At 46.8% G+C, this 15,449-nt stretch overlaps 1 protein-coding gene across 4 annotated transcripts in view; it reads right to left on the minus strand.

Annotated features, from left to right (window-relative positions):
• TOX2 (TOX high mobility group box family member 2) overlaps positions 1–15,449 on the minus strand; it is a gene marked incomplete at both ends in the record, with an annotated part of 116,436 nt that overhangs the window by 40,493 nt on the left and 60,494 nt on the right. For all 4 annotated transcript variants that reach the window (XM_080925317.1, XM_080925318.1, XM_080925316.1 and 1 more), the window contains one exon: positions 4,461–4,706. In XM_080925317.1, coding sequence (XP_080781443.1) covers positions 4,461–4,706 — 246 coding nt within the window. The remainder of the gene's footprint in view (positions 1–4,460; positions 4,707–15,449) is intronic.

Genomic DNA, 15,449 nt, shown 5'->3' on the forward strand with positions numbered 1-15,449 from the left:
ACTGAAAGCAGGGGCTGGAAAAAAATGGCTTCATGAGCAAAAAGTGGGTGCTTCACAAGCACGAAGACCTGAATTCGTATCCCTGACATCCACACAAAAAGCTGGGACTCTCTGTGCCTATAATTCCAGTGCCGGGAAGGCAGAGATGGGAGGTTCCCTAGTACTCCGACCAACCCTGCCAGCCAATCAGTGAGCTTGGAGGTTAAGAGTGCAGGCTGCTCTTCCAAAGGACCTCCTTTGATTCTCAGCACCTATGTGGTGACTCAAAACCGTCCCTAACTCTATTCCGAGGGGATCCGACGTCCTTTTCTGGGCTCCAAGGGCACTATGCATGTGTGGTGCACAGGCATACACACCAACAAACATTCATATCCACGTAAACCAACAAATGCGTAACTTCAAAACAAAGTGGACACCGGTTAAGGACACCAAACATCACCCTCCAGCCTCCACACTACCAAGTACCTGAGCACAGCGGCCTCAAAGATGAGGGAGAATGTTTTAGTGACTGGTGTCCTGCTCCTCTACTGAGGACTGAGATCAGGCCACAGCACTCCAGTATTGCAAGGACACAACCTGGAAAAGCCCCAGATTCCTGACCACCAGACTCCATTGTGATTCTGCTCCCCCCACCCCCCATCCCCACCCGCATCCCCCATCCCTACCCCCCACCCCCACCCCCCACCCCAGTAGTTCTGGTTCCCTGGGGTTGGATTTTCCCTCCTGGTAGACCATCAAGTCCCGCCCCTTCCTGGCAGACCCCTTCCCCTCAACACAGCAACCCTGAGCTCTGTTTTCCAGAGAATTCTAGAAGAAGTGATCTTAGACTCCGAGAGAAGCTTAATAAATTCCACTCTCCGACTTTGGGCATTTTAGAGACTGATTTATAAATACAATATCTCGCTCAAAATGAAACAATCAACATAGGATAAAATTATTGAGTTATGAAAATAGAGGTCAGATGGAGGTGCAGCGCTTTAAATTAAACCGGCAAAATATAGCTTTCATCCTAAATTGACTCTTTTTGTCTGGGAAACGAATGTTTAATCAGTTAAGACGTGGAAGTTGAGGGAGAAAGCCCTGAGCATATTTAATTTTGTAAAGGGGTCTGGTTCCAGTATCGTACATAATACTGGCAGCCTCAGGAGAGGGGACAGATTTGAGTGCCCCTGAAACCCAGCAATCAAGCAGGTGACCAGAAGAAACTAGCCTCAGAGCTAAGGATGGGGTCACAGCTACGAGGTCTTGGCACTGATAAAATGGCCACTGAAGAGCAAAGTCTCACCTACTTCTGCAGAGATGGCCTCTCGGGGACATCTGGGTCTGTGGAGACAACACCCAAGGCACCTGGCCTCTGGGTGTCCCTCTGGGTGTCCCTCTGGGTGTCCTCTTTCTACCTGCATCCTGGCAGAACTGGGAGGTAGATGTAGGGACTTGGGAGGATGTGATTCTAGGGGTTTGGCTTGAGAACCAGGTAGCATTTCCATTCACAAAGTACAGGTCTGTCTCGTACCCAGTTCCTCTCAGGAGGGATCCGGCAGTTTCTTAGAGTCATCTGCTCTGCTGTGCTCTGCTGAGCATCCAGTCAACGTCCTTAGTGATGCCCTTGGGCAGAGAGGCCAGGGAGGCATCCGAGTCTAAAAGCTAGAAAAGGTATGGATGGACACCCCAGGGCCTCCCAGGGAAGCTTGACTTCCCGGAACCTTGGTTTCAGCATGAGGCGCTGACTTTGGACCTTTAGAGTCTCCCGTGGACTGATCTCTGCTGCTGCTGTTTGTAATTTGCTAGAGCAGCCTCGGAAAGGGGAAGCCATGCATGCTTCCTCTTCCCCCGCCTCTGGCCTCTCCATCTTACCTCTGGCCTCTCTCAGCAGAGAGGAACATAGTAGGAGAAAGCTTTTACAACTCCCTCTGCATGCGGCTTCACACCCAGCAGGTGCTCCCGTAATCTTGCTTCACACAAACAGTGAGCTTTGCACACCCACAGGCCCTTTCTCCTGGCTGTCCCCATGAATTCAAAAGCTCTGTAGCCAAAGAACCTTGCCTCCTAACCCTCCCAGCACATCTTATCTGGCTTTCTCATTTGGCAGGGGGCGGGGGTAGGGGGGAAGGGGTTGGAGGGAGGGAGGCTCTACCCTGAGTAACAAGGTCAGGCTTATCTTTCATTAAGTAAGGAGAGAACCGAAGATGGAATGAACCCCTGCAATTCTGGACTAATGAAGAGCTAAGAATTTGAGCATCGTCCGAAATATGTATCGGCTGTAAAGAAATGAGCAAAGGGGCTGGAGAGATGGCTCAGTGGTTAAGAGCACTGACTGTTCTTCCAGAGGTCCTGAGTTTAAGTCCCAGCAACCACATGGTGGCTCACAACCATCTGTAATGAGGTCAGATGCCCTCTTCTGGTGTGTCTGAGGAAAGTATACTCATATACATTAAATCAATCAATCAGTCAATCAGCAAAGGACTGGTTTGAATAGCTCATGTAAGCGATCATTTCCGAGGGGAACTAGAGGAGGTCTGTGATCAGCTGATAGCAGGCCTTGTAAAGAACAGAGTTGCTGTGATCAGGAAGCTTAAGAAAGGCATAGGAGACTAGCCATGGTATGGACGAGTGAAGGCCAGGAGACAGCCTCTGGTGCCGCCCACTTTCTGTTTTGGACAGGGTCTCCCATGAGCTTGAAACGTTCCTAGTAGGCGTGGCTGTCTGACCAGCAAGCTCCGGGCTGAGTTATGCTTGCATTAGACTCCCAAGTGCTGGGACTGCAAGACCATGCTGGCCTTTATTTTTAATACAGGTTTTGTAGGCTCAAACTTCAGTCTGCATGTTGGTAAGGGCACATGACTGAGGGGTCTGAACCAGTCAGCAAGTTGGAAGAGCAAACTGGGCTCTTGCCTTGTTATGAGGGTCAAAATCAATCAATCCATCAATCAATCAATCCATCAATCAATCAATCAGGATTCCTGGAGAGTGGAGCATTCATTTCCACTGCGTTCGCAATTAAGTATTAATGAGGTTTCACTGTGCAGTTTAGTCTGGCCTGTTTATGAACTCACGGTCTTCTTGCCTCTGCTTATATCAGGCTACAAACTGGGCTGTGGTTTCTGGGCAGCCATTGTGGTAGCAAACATGACCCAGTCAATATCATGTGACTCTGACCAGGAAGCCAGGTGAGCGAGCATCTTGCCCTTCAGCCCCAGGAGAGCTTGTCATCCAATCCGACACACTAGAGGGATGCTTCAGCTTAGATAGTGGTGGGTCTAGCCAGTCAGTCCTCAGCCATGGCTCTTCTTAGAAGACTTAGTCACTTGCCACGAGTGTGCTAGCTGCCTGCAGCCACAGGCCTGCTGTGTGGAAATGGGGGTGGGGTGGGCCCACAGTGACAACCCACCAGAACAGCTCCTGCAAAGAAGCAGCCTGAAGCCTTTGTCTATCTGTGGCTGTGTCATGTTCCCCTTACCCGAGCCATGAACGTGAGAGTTTTAACTCTCACACGAACCATGAAGGGTTAGAAACACGAGGCACAGTTGGTTAAGAATGGTGCTGAGAGTCCCTAAGTGGCTCTTCTGCTGACTTCCTCAGGACCTGATAGTTCATGCAGGCCATCATGTTAAGAAAACCATAACCCCTCATCATGGGATTCAGAACCCGATGCTGCATGCTGCCCCGGGCTCCAGGCTCTGCTAGCTGCAGACTCTTACTCTCCGGCCCCGAAACAAAGCAGTCCCAGGCTGACCCAACCAGATCACTACCCCTTTGCCATCTTGGATTCTGGAACATCCTTCCCTGCCTCTGTCTGCCTACTGTCTTTCACCTACCCTTGAATTTCAGCTTGGTAACCCTCCTCCCTGGCTACTTATATAAAACACACAGGACAGGCAAACAGACAGAGACAGAAGGTAACCTTTGGTAAGTGGGTGTGGTGCTATATACCTGAAATCCCAGGACTTCAAAAACAGAGCGAGTGGGTTAGCCTGGGCTACATAGTGAGTGGCCAGCCAGCCAGGACTACAGAGTGTCTCGAAACAAAACAGAGCAAGATAAGGGAAAGTAGTGGTGGTTGCCTTGGACCAAGGGTTGAGCATGATAGTTGGGAATGGTGACTAATGGGATAAAGGTCTCTTCCGGTGGGAGGGGATGGATGCAAACATTTCAAATGGATTGTAGTTACCCAGTCTATGTGTGTGTGTGAACTGATGGCATGTATATCTCCATAAATCTGCTGGAAATAAACTTTAGATTATACTATTAACAACCAACAAAATCAGACCCAAGTTGCCACAAAGCTGTAAACGTAACAGTTTCCCTCCACGTCATCCCCGTATCCTGCAGAGTCCCCGAAATCAGACATTGGAACTCAGACCCTGCATATGATCAGGGCTCCCCTGCTCAGCCTTGCCAACCAGCTCCCCTCAGGCCCTCCCTTGCCGGAGCCATGGGGCTCATTTGGGAGACAGACTCACCGTGGGCAGCTGGCCTGACAGCAGGTGGCCATCCTGGGCCAACATGTTAGACACCATGATGGCTGGGAGATCCATCGCCTGGTATGAGTAGGCAGGGAGCAGACCGTTGGGCGCAAGGCCGTGACACAGTGAGTGGTAGCCGGCTTCGTGGTCCCCCAGGTGCAGGAGGGATGGCTCAGGGAGATTGGGAGGTGTTATAGGAGGGATCTCATAATCTTCGTTGCTCTCTCCCTGGCTGCTATAGGTCTGAAAACAACAGAGGGCAGGGGGCGGGTCAGTGCCTCAAAACCACAGAAAGGATTCAGTAGCATCAGTAACAGCAATCGAGAAAAACATGCCAACCCCTTGGCAAAGAGATAGCCCCGGCGCAAGGCAGAAAGCCTAGTGACCTGACTCAGACGCCTGCTTGGCTCCTCAATGAACCTTCCTCTCACAGAGGCTCTGCAGGCAAGAGCCTGGGCCCCTGGGAGGTGGGCGTCCCTGCACCTTCTCCTGGTTGCCCAGCAAATCTGGCCCCACGGCCACCTGAGAAGCACCAGAGAATCCCCTCAGCCATCCACTTCACAGAGGGGGAACTTGGTCCAAGGAGTAATCAGTCAAGATGATCAGAAGAGATGGGGACTGGAGCTCCGGGCAGCCAGTTTTCTCCTGGGCATCCTGGGTAGCCAGGACTTCTCTTGGTCCTTATGTTGGTGAGTGGAACAGACTAGCGGCTAAGAAGTTCCCTCCAGTCTTACTGGGTTATTTTCCCACATTAATGGCCCTGAACTCTCAGCAATCCTCCTGTCTCAGCCCCCTGAGTGCTGGGATCGTAGGCTGTTAACACCCGCATCCCTAGAACAAACCCTGCTTGGCCCTGATCTGTCTCCCACTTCCTGCAGTGCTAGACCTGGTTGGTTAGGACTGTTACACGGGGTTCACGAGAGGAATTAGCTTCGCCCCCCCCCCGTCTGCTCAGCCTGGGTGTGGACAGGAGCAGACAGGGACACTGAAGCGTCATATCTGCAGACATCAGTGTGTACAGAGAAGGAAAGGCCTGAGCCACAGTAGCACGTGGCACTGGGGAGGCAGAGTGCTTGCTCAGCACTTGTGAGATCCTGGGCTCTTTCCTCAGGGCAAGGGTGGACGGAGTGCGGACACAGCTTATCGCTTTGTATTACTCTGTGAATCCAGCATCGCTACTAAATACCCATCCCCTGCAAGTATAGTGCCGTGCCTGCTTCTCAAGGACTGGTGGATGAAGCCATGAGTATAGGGAGGTTTCGGTGGAGGTGTGACAGAGCAGGGACACGTGGCATGTTCCTCGTGTTCCTCAGACGCTGTTTAAGGACCTTATGATGGCCTAGAAAAGGGTGAAGACTGCCTCTTACAGCCGCAGACTCCCACATCGCCTTGTGCTCACTGGCTCCCTCTGCAGGGCTATGGTGGTGTTACCACAGAGGTGGGTAAGGTATCTGGAAGACTGGAAGAGGTGGCCACATCTTCCCTTGGCTTCCTTCACATGTTGGAGTTTGTCCTGGTCATCCCTGAGCTCTCTTCTCTGTCCCCTTACGCTCCCTTCCAGATGGTCTCAACAAGCCTCCTGTTCAAAGCTGTCCTGCATTCTTGTGGCTTCCCTGAGCACCTTGCACCGGTGTCCTCTGACTCTTCTCGGTGACATCATCTCCATCCGAAAACCTACCCCCCCACCCACCTCTCAATTCCAATTGAAATCTGCCCAGCCCCACCTCCCCACCGTGGACAATGACAGTTGCCTCCTGGTCCCCACAGCCCTCTCTTAGCCCTCCACTCCCTCCTGTAGCCAGAATAACCTCTAAAGAGAACCATCCCACGGAGCTACTCCCACTTCACTCGCTCTGACAGCTCTCCTGGCTTTGTCGTTATTGCTAACATTTTAATTAGTGCAAAACAAAAACAGAAACCAACCAAACAAACAACAAAAAAAAAAAAAAAACAAAAAAACCTTATAGGTTTAGTGATGACATTTTCAGAGGTGTATCATTGTACCTGGCTAATTCCTTTCCTTCCAGAGCTTAGTCCCTTCTGCTTTCATGCACATATCTTTAAGTATAAATTTCATATGTGAGTGAAAACAGGTGATACCTGTCTGTGTCTGGATATAGAGCACAAAGTGCTCTACTTCCCAATTTGCAGATGACATCACTGTTCATGGGTGAGTAAAACGATCTATACTGCATTTTCCTTATCCGCCGTCTAGGCTGGATCGTTATCTTTACATTGTTGGTAACGCTCCAATGACTTTGTGGCTGTGCTGGTTTAGATCTCTTCAGCTACATACCCATCAACCCAACTGCCTTTAGGTTCAAAACCTTAGTCTCAAACAAGACCCTGTAAGTTCTCACGTGGCCCTGCCATTGCCAGAGCTCATGGCTGCCATCCTTGCTGCTCTTGGTGAAATTCTAGATTAAGGGACCTCTCCAAAAGACACAGACCGGGTACTAGCAGCTCGCTGGCTCAGCATCCTTAACCCACAGGCTGGTCCATGCACGCACTGTGATCAGTGTCTGTCCTCAGCCGCAGTACCAAGATGGGTTGAGGGCCAAGCGTCTTTAGGTGAATATCACATCACTCCAGAATGCAAAGTCCCCCGGCCTGCATTTCTGTTCACAGTCACTGTCTCAACTGTCCAGTCCGCCTTTGGAAGGTGACACTTTTGCAAGTCTCCCATAGCGCTCAATGCCACCTCTAGACATTTGTGGCTCATTTTTACCTTCAGCTTGTGAATCCCTCCCCCAATGCCCCAGGCCCATGAAAACTTGAGTTCAGTCTCTTTGTTCCCCGTACCTAGAACAGTGATGGGCACCTAGAAAGAACTCAGTTACAATACATGAGTGAGCTCACCAAATGAACCACTCCAGGCTCTAGGTTTAAGCCCCACCCAGGTGTTCCCACATCTGCTCCTCCCAGAAACAACTGTCCCTCGGAATCTGTGTTCCCATGCTATTGAATGCTCCCTCCCTCCCTGTCCTCCAACATCCAGAACTGGTACTGACACAAGACATGACGCCAGGGAATGCCAAATGACCACAGAACTCCATCCTTTTTAATCCAAACCCAAACCTCAAGGCTCTGGAACATACCCAATAGACCAGAAGCCTTTTAGAAAAACCAGCATGTGTTGTATCAAAATATTGAAATAACACGATTATGACAATTCCTCTTTAAAAAAAAAAAGCAATTAGCACACTTAAAAATAAGCCTGCAAACACACACTTGCCTCTTCGGGGTGTAGTCAGATCCCAAACACTGAGAACAAGCCAGCTTGTCCTGGGACTGCTTTACACTGAGCCCCAACAGCGAGCCTGTCTCAGCTTCTGCCATCTCCAGACACTCCCCCTTTAAACACCATTGCTCTGAAAAGACACATCTACCAACTTTGTCAGTCAGGGAGGGTGGAGTTCAGAGAGTCAAGAAAGTGTCCAAAGCTAGAGTCTCTGGATTAGGCTTTATGAGTCTGAAGCCAGCTTCCCCCCACACTGGGCCACCTTGTGCAGGCCTTATCCCAGACCCTGCTGTGCAAGAGATTTGCTGCTCAATGTGACTACCTGATCCTCACCGTGGGGGGCTAAGGAATACCCAGAGAGTGGCCACAAGGTGGCTAAAAGTCCTAAGAGCTCTGGAACACACAGAAAGACTGCCAGAGATATTTTTTCATGTCCTAGATCAAGGGAGGGGAGAGTGTGGGCCTATTCTAATGACCTGTGGCTAGATATAGGGTCAGAGGAAAGCTGACAGCCCCTGGAAACTCTGGAAGGAGGGATCTTAAAGTCTAGCATTATGAATATTATTTTAGTATTTTTATTTCATTTTATATTTTGTTTTATATGGTAGGGATCTCATGTAGCTTTGACTTTACCACATAGCTGAGGGTGACCTTGGATTTCTCATCCTCCTGCCTCCACATCCCAATGTGCTGGGATTACAGGTGTGCACCACTACACCTTGCTTATGTAGTGTTGGGAGTGAAACCCACAGACTCAGGCATATTAAGCAAATGTTCTGTCAACTGAGTTATACCCCCAACCCCAAAGCCTAGCTTCTTAAACCGAAGGTCACAAACCCTTATCCATAAAACATTTGACCATGCAAGAGACAAAAAATATAAAAGAGCTCGGAATCAAATGCATGGCAGGTATTAGATGTTTCCAGGAGCTGATACCAGTGACTTCACAACAGGCTTGGTTCTGAGCACACAACCCGTGTGCTTTGCACTATAATGACAAACCAGCAACACCACTGAAGGCTGCTTAAAACACTTCGGATCAAACCCAGGACCACTGCATTCTTACTGGACAGAGTCTGCTGCTCCTATAGAAACACGATGGTTTCTGGAAAATGAGGACCTTGAATGTTTTTCTACCCTCATTCCTTACCATGTAAGCATCAAGCTAGTACACTTGAGTTATAGTGTATTGGAAATTTTAATTACAAATAGTAATTAAAATTACTATTTAACTTACTGACTTGGATTTGAAAAAAAAAAGTCCAATGAGTTTGACTTGGGATTAGGGCAGAATTTTCAACAATTTCTTTTCTTTTTGAGGAGGAGGAGGTGCCAAGCATGTATTTTGGCTGTGACTTCAGTCTGTGTTCTCTGGGCTTTGTTGTTTTGGGCTTATGGTGCAGTAGAGATTCTCCACATGGTGATGGGGAATGCACGGTAAAGGAAAACGTCTAACCTCACCATGGCTGGGAAACAGAACAAGGAATGTGCTGAGGTCCCGATGCCTCTTCAAGTACACATTCCACGTATTAATTTCCAGTAGTTTCTGAAACGGTCCTAAACATATTCTGCTCTTCACTGCGGATTTATGTACAGTGCTGTCCTCAGTCAAAACAGCCGTCACCTCCAAGAGACACTGAAGATGCTCTGTGTCCGGCAGCATCAACTGTCCAGTCGGGATCCAGTTCTTTGTGTAAAAATAAATACACTCACCCCATCTCATTAGTGTGCAAATTTGCCTTTGGCTTTAACACATTACACTATTAAATGGATTGTTTCAAAACAACTTGCTTTATGATGTACTATCAGTAACTTTGATCTGTACACATATTTTGTATACATATGTAACTGGGATTCTGAGAAATGTTCTTGGGTACAAAGGATCATAAACAGAGAACTCACAGAAGCCCCTACTTAAGGTGTTGCAGGCTGGAGGCAGGGAGGACATGAAGGCCTAGCTTCTGAGAGGTGGTGAAGCCATCAGGGGAGGCACTAAATCAGTGATCGATCCACCACATTCTTAGACTAAACTCCGTCACCACCATAAAATGAAATCACAAGTTCCAAAGTGTTCAAGCCAACCTTCTTGGTTAAGATCCTCAAAGTTAGAGCCCTGAGGATGAAATGAACCCAAGAGATTCTAGACACACCACTGAGCTGAAAACCACTGCAGTGTCTGTCTGTCTAAATTGGTGGCTGTCTAAGAAGGCTTGCTAAGATGAAAGGGGAGTTTCAGATTAAGACTGGCGCAGAGGAGCAATCCAGGGTTTATTGGGAGAGGTGACTGACCCAAAAGCATCATTTCGACTGCAAGGAAATCTGAAGCTTGGATATTTTTGTTTCAGTGACTAGCTTGGCGGCCATGGGTACATTTACAGCAAGGTCCAACGCCAGCTCTTGCTGGTTCTTCAGTGTGTTCTTTATCACCTCACAGTAAGATGCTAGGCTTTCTCTAAGAATGTATGTATCTATTGTGCCTGTTTTAACGTAAATGGAATCCGGCTTCCTTTCACTTTGCATTGTCTTTCAAGTACATCCATATTCTACTTAGAATACATTTTTACATAATGTTCATTTAGCATAAAGGTGTTTTGAGATTTATAACATAGCAGAGTCTTATTCCTTTTTTTTTTTTTTTTTTCATGGCTCTAAAATGTTCCACCATGGATTTGCCACAATTTGTTTATTCATCCACTGATGGCATTGAATCTCTTTCTATCTTTAGCTACTGTGAGTAGCCATAAATCATTGTAGACACATATTTGTTTGAGTGTCTTTTTCATATATACACAGGAGTGGGCCTATGAGGGTATGTAGGAGTTCTGTTTGAGTTTTGAGAACTGGTCAAGAAACTTTCCACAGTGGCTGTGGATCATTATGGTCCCGTTGACAATATGTGAGGGTTTCAATGTGCCCACATCCTCGGCACCAAGATTTCTACTGTTTCTGAGATAACCATCCTAGAGCTGTATGGTAGTATTTTCTTATGGCTTTGGTTTGTGTTTTCCTGAACAACAGCATCAACTATGTCTGCACATGTTTATCGACCATCTGAATGTCCAGAGCAGTGGTTCTCAACCTTCCTGATGCCGGGACCCTTTCATACAGTTCGTCATGCTGTGGTGACCCCAACAATAACATGATTTTGTTGCTACTTCATAACTGTAAGTTGCTACTGTTATAATTGTAATGTGAATATCTGACATGCAGGATATCTGATGTGCAACCCCTATAAAGAGTCAATAACCCCCCCAAAGGGGTCGTGACTTACAGGTTGAGAAGCATTGCTTTAGAGACATGTCTATTCCAGTCTTTCATCCCTAGTTCAGGTTGGGATGTCTGTCTTTCTGTCATTCCACTTTAACTTGGATGATGTAAAGGGAATCCCTTTTCTGTTGCTCGTGGCTCTAATGTCACATTCAGGAATCCGCAGCCCTGATGGTTGTATAGAGGTATGTGGAGTTAATGTCCAACTTCATTATTTTGCATGTGATTGTTTACTTGTCCAAATATCATTTGGTGAAGAGACCGCTCTCTCCATAAGTGGTCCAGGTACCTCTGCCAAAACTCAGTGTGCCGTGGATGCATGAGTTTAACTTGGACTGTCAAGTTTATTCCACTGATACTTGTGCTTAAAGAAATTGGCAACTGTGAGTCCTATAACTTCCCTCTTAGGATGACTGGTGTTACCCTTAGAAATACCAATGAATTTTCTTCTTCTTCTTCTTCTTTTTTTTTCATTTCTTAAATAAAGGTGTCCTGGTTAGTTTTTAATAGTCACCTTGGCACAACTAAGAGTCACCTGGGAAGAGAGGGGTCTCAATTGAGGGATTGCTCCGACCAGATTGGCCTGTGGCTATACCTGTGGGGCGTGGTCTGAATGGTTGATTATTTGGGAAGAGCCAGCCCACTGTGGGTGGTGTCACCCCTAGGCATGTGGTCCTGGGTTGTACGAGAAGGAAAACTGAGCATGAGCCAGAGGGAGCAAGCCAGTAAGCAGCATTCCTCCATGTTTTCTTCTCAAGTTCCTGCTTGCATCCTACCCTGGCTTTCCTCAGCTACGGACTGTAACCTGAAATTGTAAGCCAAGCAAACCTTTCCTCTCCGAGTTGCTCTTGGCCCTGGTCTTTATCACAGTGACAGAGGAAGCATGAGAACAAAAGGCACCTAAAGTCCGACAGGACCGTATTAGCAGGTGGGTTTCTTAGGCATCCATGCTCTCGTGTAAGGGCCACACACAGGGCAGCCTTCCTGCACTGTGCAAGCAACTCCTTTCCAGTGGGGATTTCATTGCTTTCCCCTTAGAGCTCTTTCACATCCTTGGTTAAATTTATTCCTTTTGTCTTCTATTTCTGGGTGCTATTGCCTGTGGAAAGACTTCCTAGGTTTTTTTGGGGGGGGGGGAACATTCATTGTTGGTTTATAGAAACATAATTGATATTTCCATCTTCCCCTGCCAAATTCATTTATTAACATCTCTTAGAATTTGGGAAAGCAGAAAATCCATACCACCGAAGAAATAACAACGACACCAGAACTTGATTAAACTACAGTCTGATCCAGGAGCAGAAAGAACCTCCGAAATGGCATCTGTGCAGTGAAGAATCAGCAGCCAAATCGAGCCGCCCCGAATCTCCACCGGCTCCCGAGGGATAGAACTCGATGTTCCCATTTTAAACAACTGTGTCTAGCTAGCAGATAACATTTGTAATAGACACACCTCCCCATAAAATGACAGGAACGGTTAAGAATAAACAGATGTCATCAGGCAAATGAAAAGTAATGTGGAAAAATTAACAGCAAATTAAAGACAAATTCAGAGCAAGACATATTATTACAGAGACTTAGAGGAAGAGATTTGCTGACAAATGACACCATCTACGAAGAAGTGACAGATAGAAACTTTCACAAACACTGTAAACCACAGGAGTATAAAAACGTTAAAAAGCCAATAAAGTATAAAACTAAACTGGGAAGGGTTGACACACATTTGAAATCCCAGCATTCAGGGGGCTGAGCATTGTGAATTCCAGGCTAGCCTGGGCTATGTAAGACCCCATTTAAATAAATAATATGAATAAAGAAAGATCAGGACAGGGGAAGACACTTTAACACATCCCTCCAGAAACTGTTAAGTCAACCAGAAACAGATGAATAAGGAAGATGGGAAGATGGCTCAGTGGTTAGGGCACTTACTGATCTTCCGGAGGTCCTGAGTTCTATTCCCAGAACCCACATGGGGTCTCCCAACCATCCCTAACCATCAGTTCCTGGGATTCAGCGCCCTCTTCTGATTAAAATTGTAAAAACATTACCTTAACAAAAGCTGAGATGTAAACAATGGGCATCACAAAACTTTTACTTAAATAACTTGATTAAGAGATAAGAAAGGCAAAACCAACGTTTTAGGCCTCAGTTGAAGAAGGTAGAAACAGAAAACAACTAAATAAAGCAATGGTTAGCAGATGAAAGGAAAATGAAGCAGAAACCACATCTTAGATAAGAAATACATGATACAGCTGATCAGTTTCCTGAGAAATAAAAGTAACAAAAAAGTTGGACAGGAAAAAACACTGTATATCCATTCATCTGCTGACGGACACCTAGACTGAGCCAATGCTTGGCTGTTGCAAACTGGGTCTCAGAAACAGACACGCAGGGGTCTCTGTGGGATACTGACTCAATCTCCTTCAGACATACATGGGTATAAAAGTTTCCTTTCTATTGCTGTATAAAACACACCAACCAAGAACATTTCAGGAGAGAAAAGGAGTTTATTTCAGCTTAACAGTCCAGCCCACTGTTGAGGGAAACCAAGACAGGAACTCAAGCAGGGACCTGAAGAGGAAACCATGGAGGAATGCTGTTTCCTGGTTCACTCAGGCTCATGTTCAGCTTAGCTTTCTTACACAGCCCAGGGAATGGTGCTGCCAACAGTGGGCTGGACCTCCCTACATCAATCAACAATTAAGACGGTTCCCCTCAGGTATGTCCCTAGACCAATCTGATCTGGTCTAGATGTTGACATGTCCTTCTTGGGCAGCTCTAGGCTGTGTCAAGTTGACAGTTAAAGTGAGCCCAGTGAACAGAGTAACAATTAATGGTGTTTTCTTTCTCTAAATGTGCCCTGGATTGAGCATTAGCTTATGTGACCACTTGCCATCCCATCATTATACCAAGAGAAGCCTGCATCCTGTAGGTGCCTCTCACTCATCCGAAGGATGATAACATAATTCGCCATTCTGATGTGTTTCCAGCAAGGAAAATGTTCTTACCCAATCTCCATCAACTAGAGTGGGGATCCCAACCCTTAACCATTTTACCGTGCATGCAGGGGGATTAAAAATTTCACAGGGAATAGAACACAGTTTTGTCAAGTGTGTGTGTGTGTGTGTGTGTGTGTGTGTGTGTGTGTCTATAACGCCTGAGTCAACTTGCTCAATAGATATTAAGCCCAGAGATGCTTAATAGAATCTTTCTGATTGGTGTCTCACAGCACATCAGACATGGAGCTCTGAGTCTCCCCAGAGAGTCAGAGGGGTGCCTGCCACCTTCCTGTGCTCAACATGCTTCTTGAAAAAACAGACAGACAGACAGATAGACAGAGATAGATAAAGCCTGTATCTATCCTAACCCAATGAGAGCAGGAAAGAGTGCTATGCAAACATGGCACTCTGTTAACCCTTTGTTCACTGGAAGAACCTCACTCAGAGCTGAGTAGGATCATCCAGAGGGGTGTGTCCAACACCCTCAGACTGTCAGCCAGAGTTGTCTCATGGCGGTCCCCCAGCCCTATTGTGCTTGGAAAAGACAGAAAGGAATCATGAGCTTTGTTTATTAATGCTTTGAATGGGAAGGAGTCTGAGAGCACCGTGAGTTCTGGCTCAAGAAATGACCACCAGACTAAATGGTTCAGGGGGCTTTCTGGGTAATTTACCTTGGGGAAAGAAAGGGCTCCGAAAAGATGGGGTGCTGGTGGTGGGGTTTGGAACTTTTTTTTGAAGGGAAGATGTAGGCCCAGCAGAACTTGAATGGTTTAGGTAATCTGGGGGCCCCAGTTTTGGAATGAGGTAAAGCAGTCTGAAAAGAAAGCCACCATTCTGAAGAGGAGGACTCTCATTTCCATGGTCAGGAACAGAGTTTCTTGCTCATGTATCTGTTTGAATAACATTGTTTCAGTTTTCATTTTCTATGTGTAAAACTGTTTTGCTCGTATGTGTGTACACCATGTGTGTTCCGTGTCTGTGGGGTACAGAAGGGGCATTGGCTTCTCTGGAACTGGAATTACAGATAGTTTTAGGAGCTAGGAATCGAACCTGGGTCCTCTGGAAAAGCAGCCAGTGTTCTTAACTACAGATTTCTTTCTACAGCTCTCATCTGTTAGAATAACATTTTTATAAACACTCAATCACCTGTCTCTTTGCAATTTTACTTGGATGTCCTAGAAGAGGGCTCAGAAAACTTTTTCTGCAAAGGTCCAGCTAATAAATATTTCAAATTATTCAACTTGGATATTGTAGCATGAAGGCAGCCAGCCATAGATGATATTGAAAATGATGAGTGTGGCTATGTTCCAATAAAGCTTTATTTACAGAAGGCAGATGGAGGGCTAGACCTGGCCCGTAGGCCATGGATTACTGGCCTGTGTCCTAACCAATAAGGGACTATTCCCACCAAGTGTATTCCTCTCTACTTGATGGCTTACACCCGAAAACTGAGAGTAAGGCTCCACCCCTCCTCCTTTC

This window comes from Micromys minutus (genome assembly GCF_963924665.1).
Source record: "Micromys minutus genome assembly, chromosome: 11".
NCBI classification, from domain to species: domain Eukaryota; kingdom Metazoa; phylum Chordata; class Mammalia; order Rodentia; family Muridae; genus Micromys; species Micromys minutus.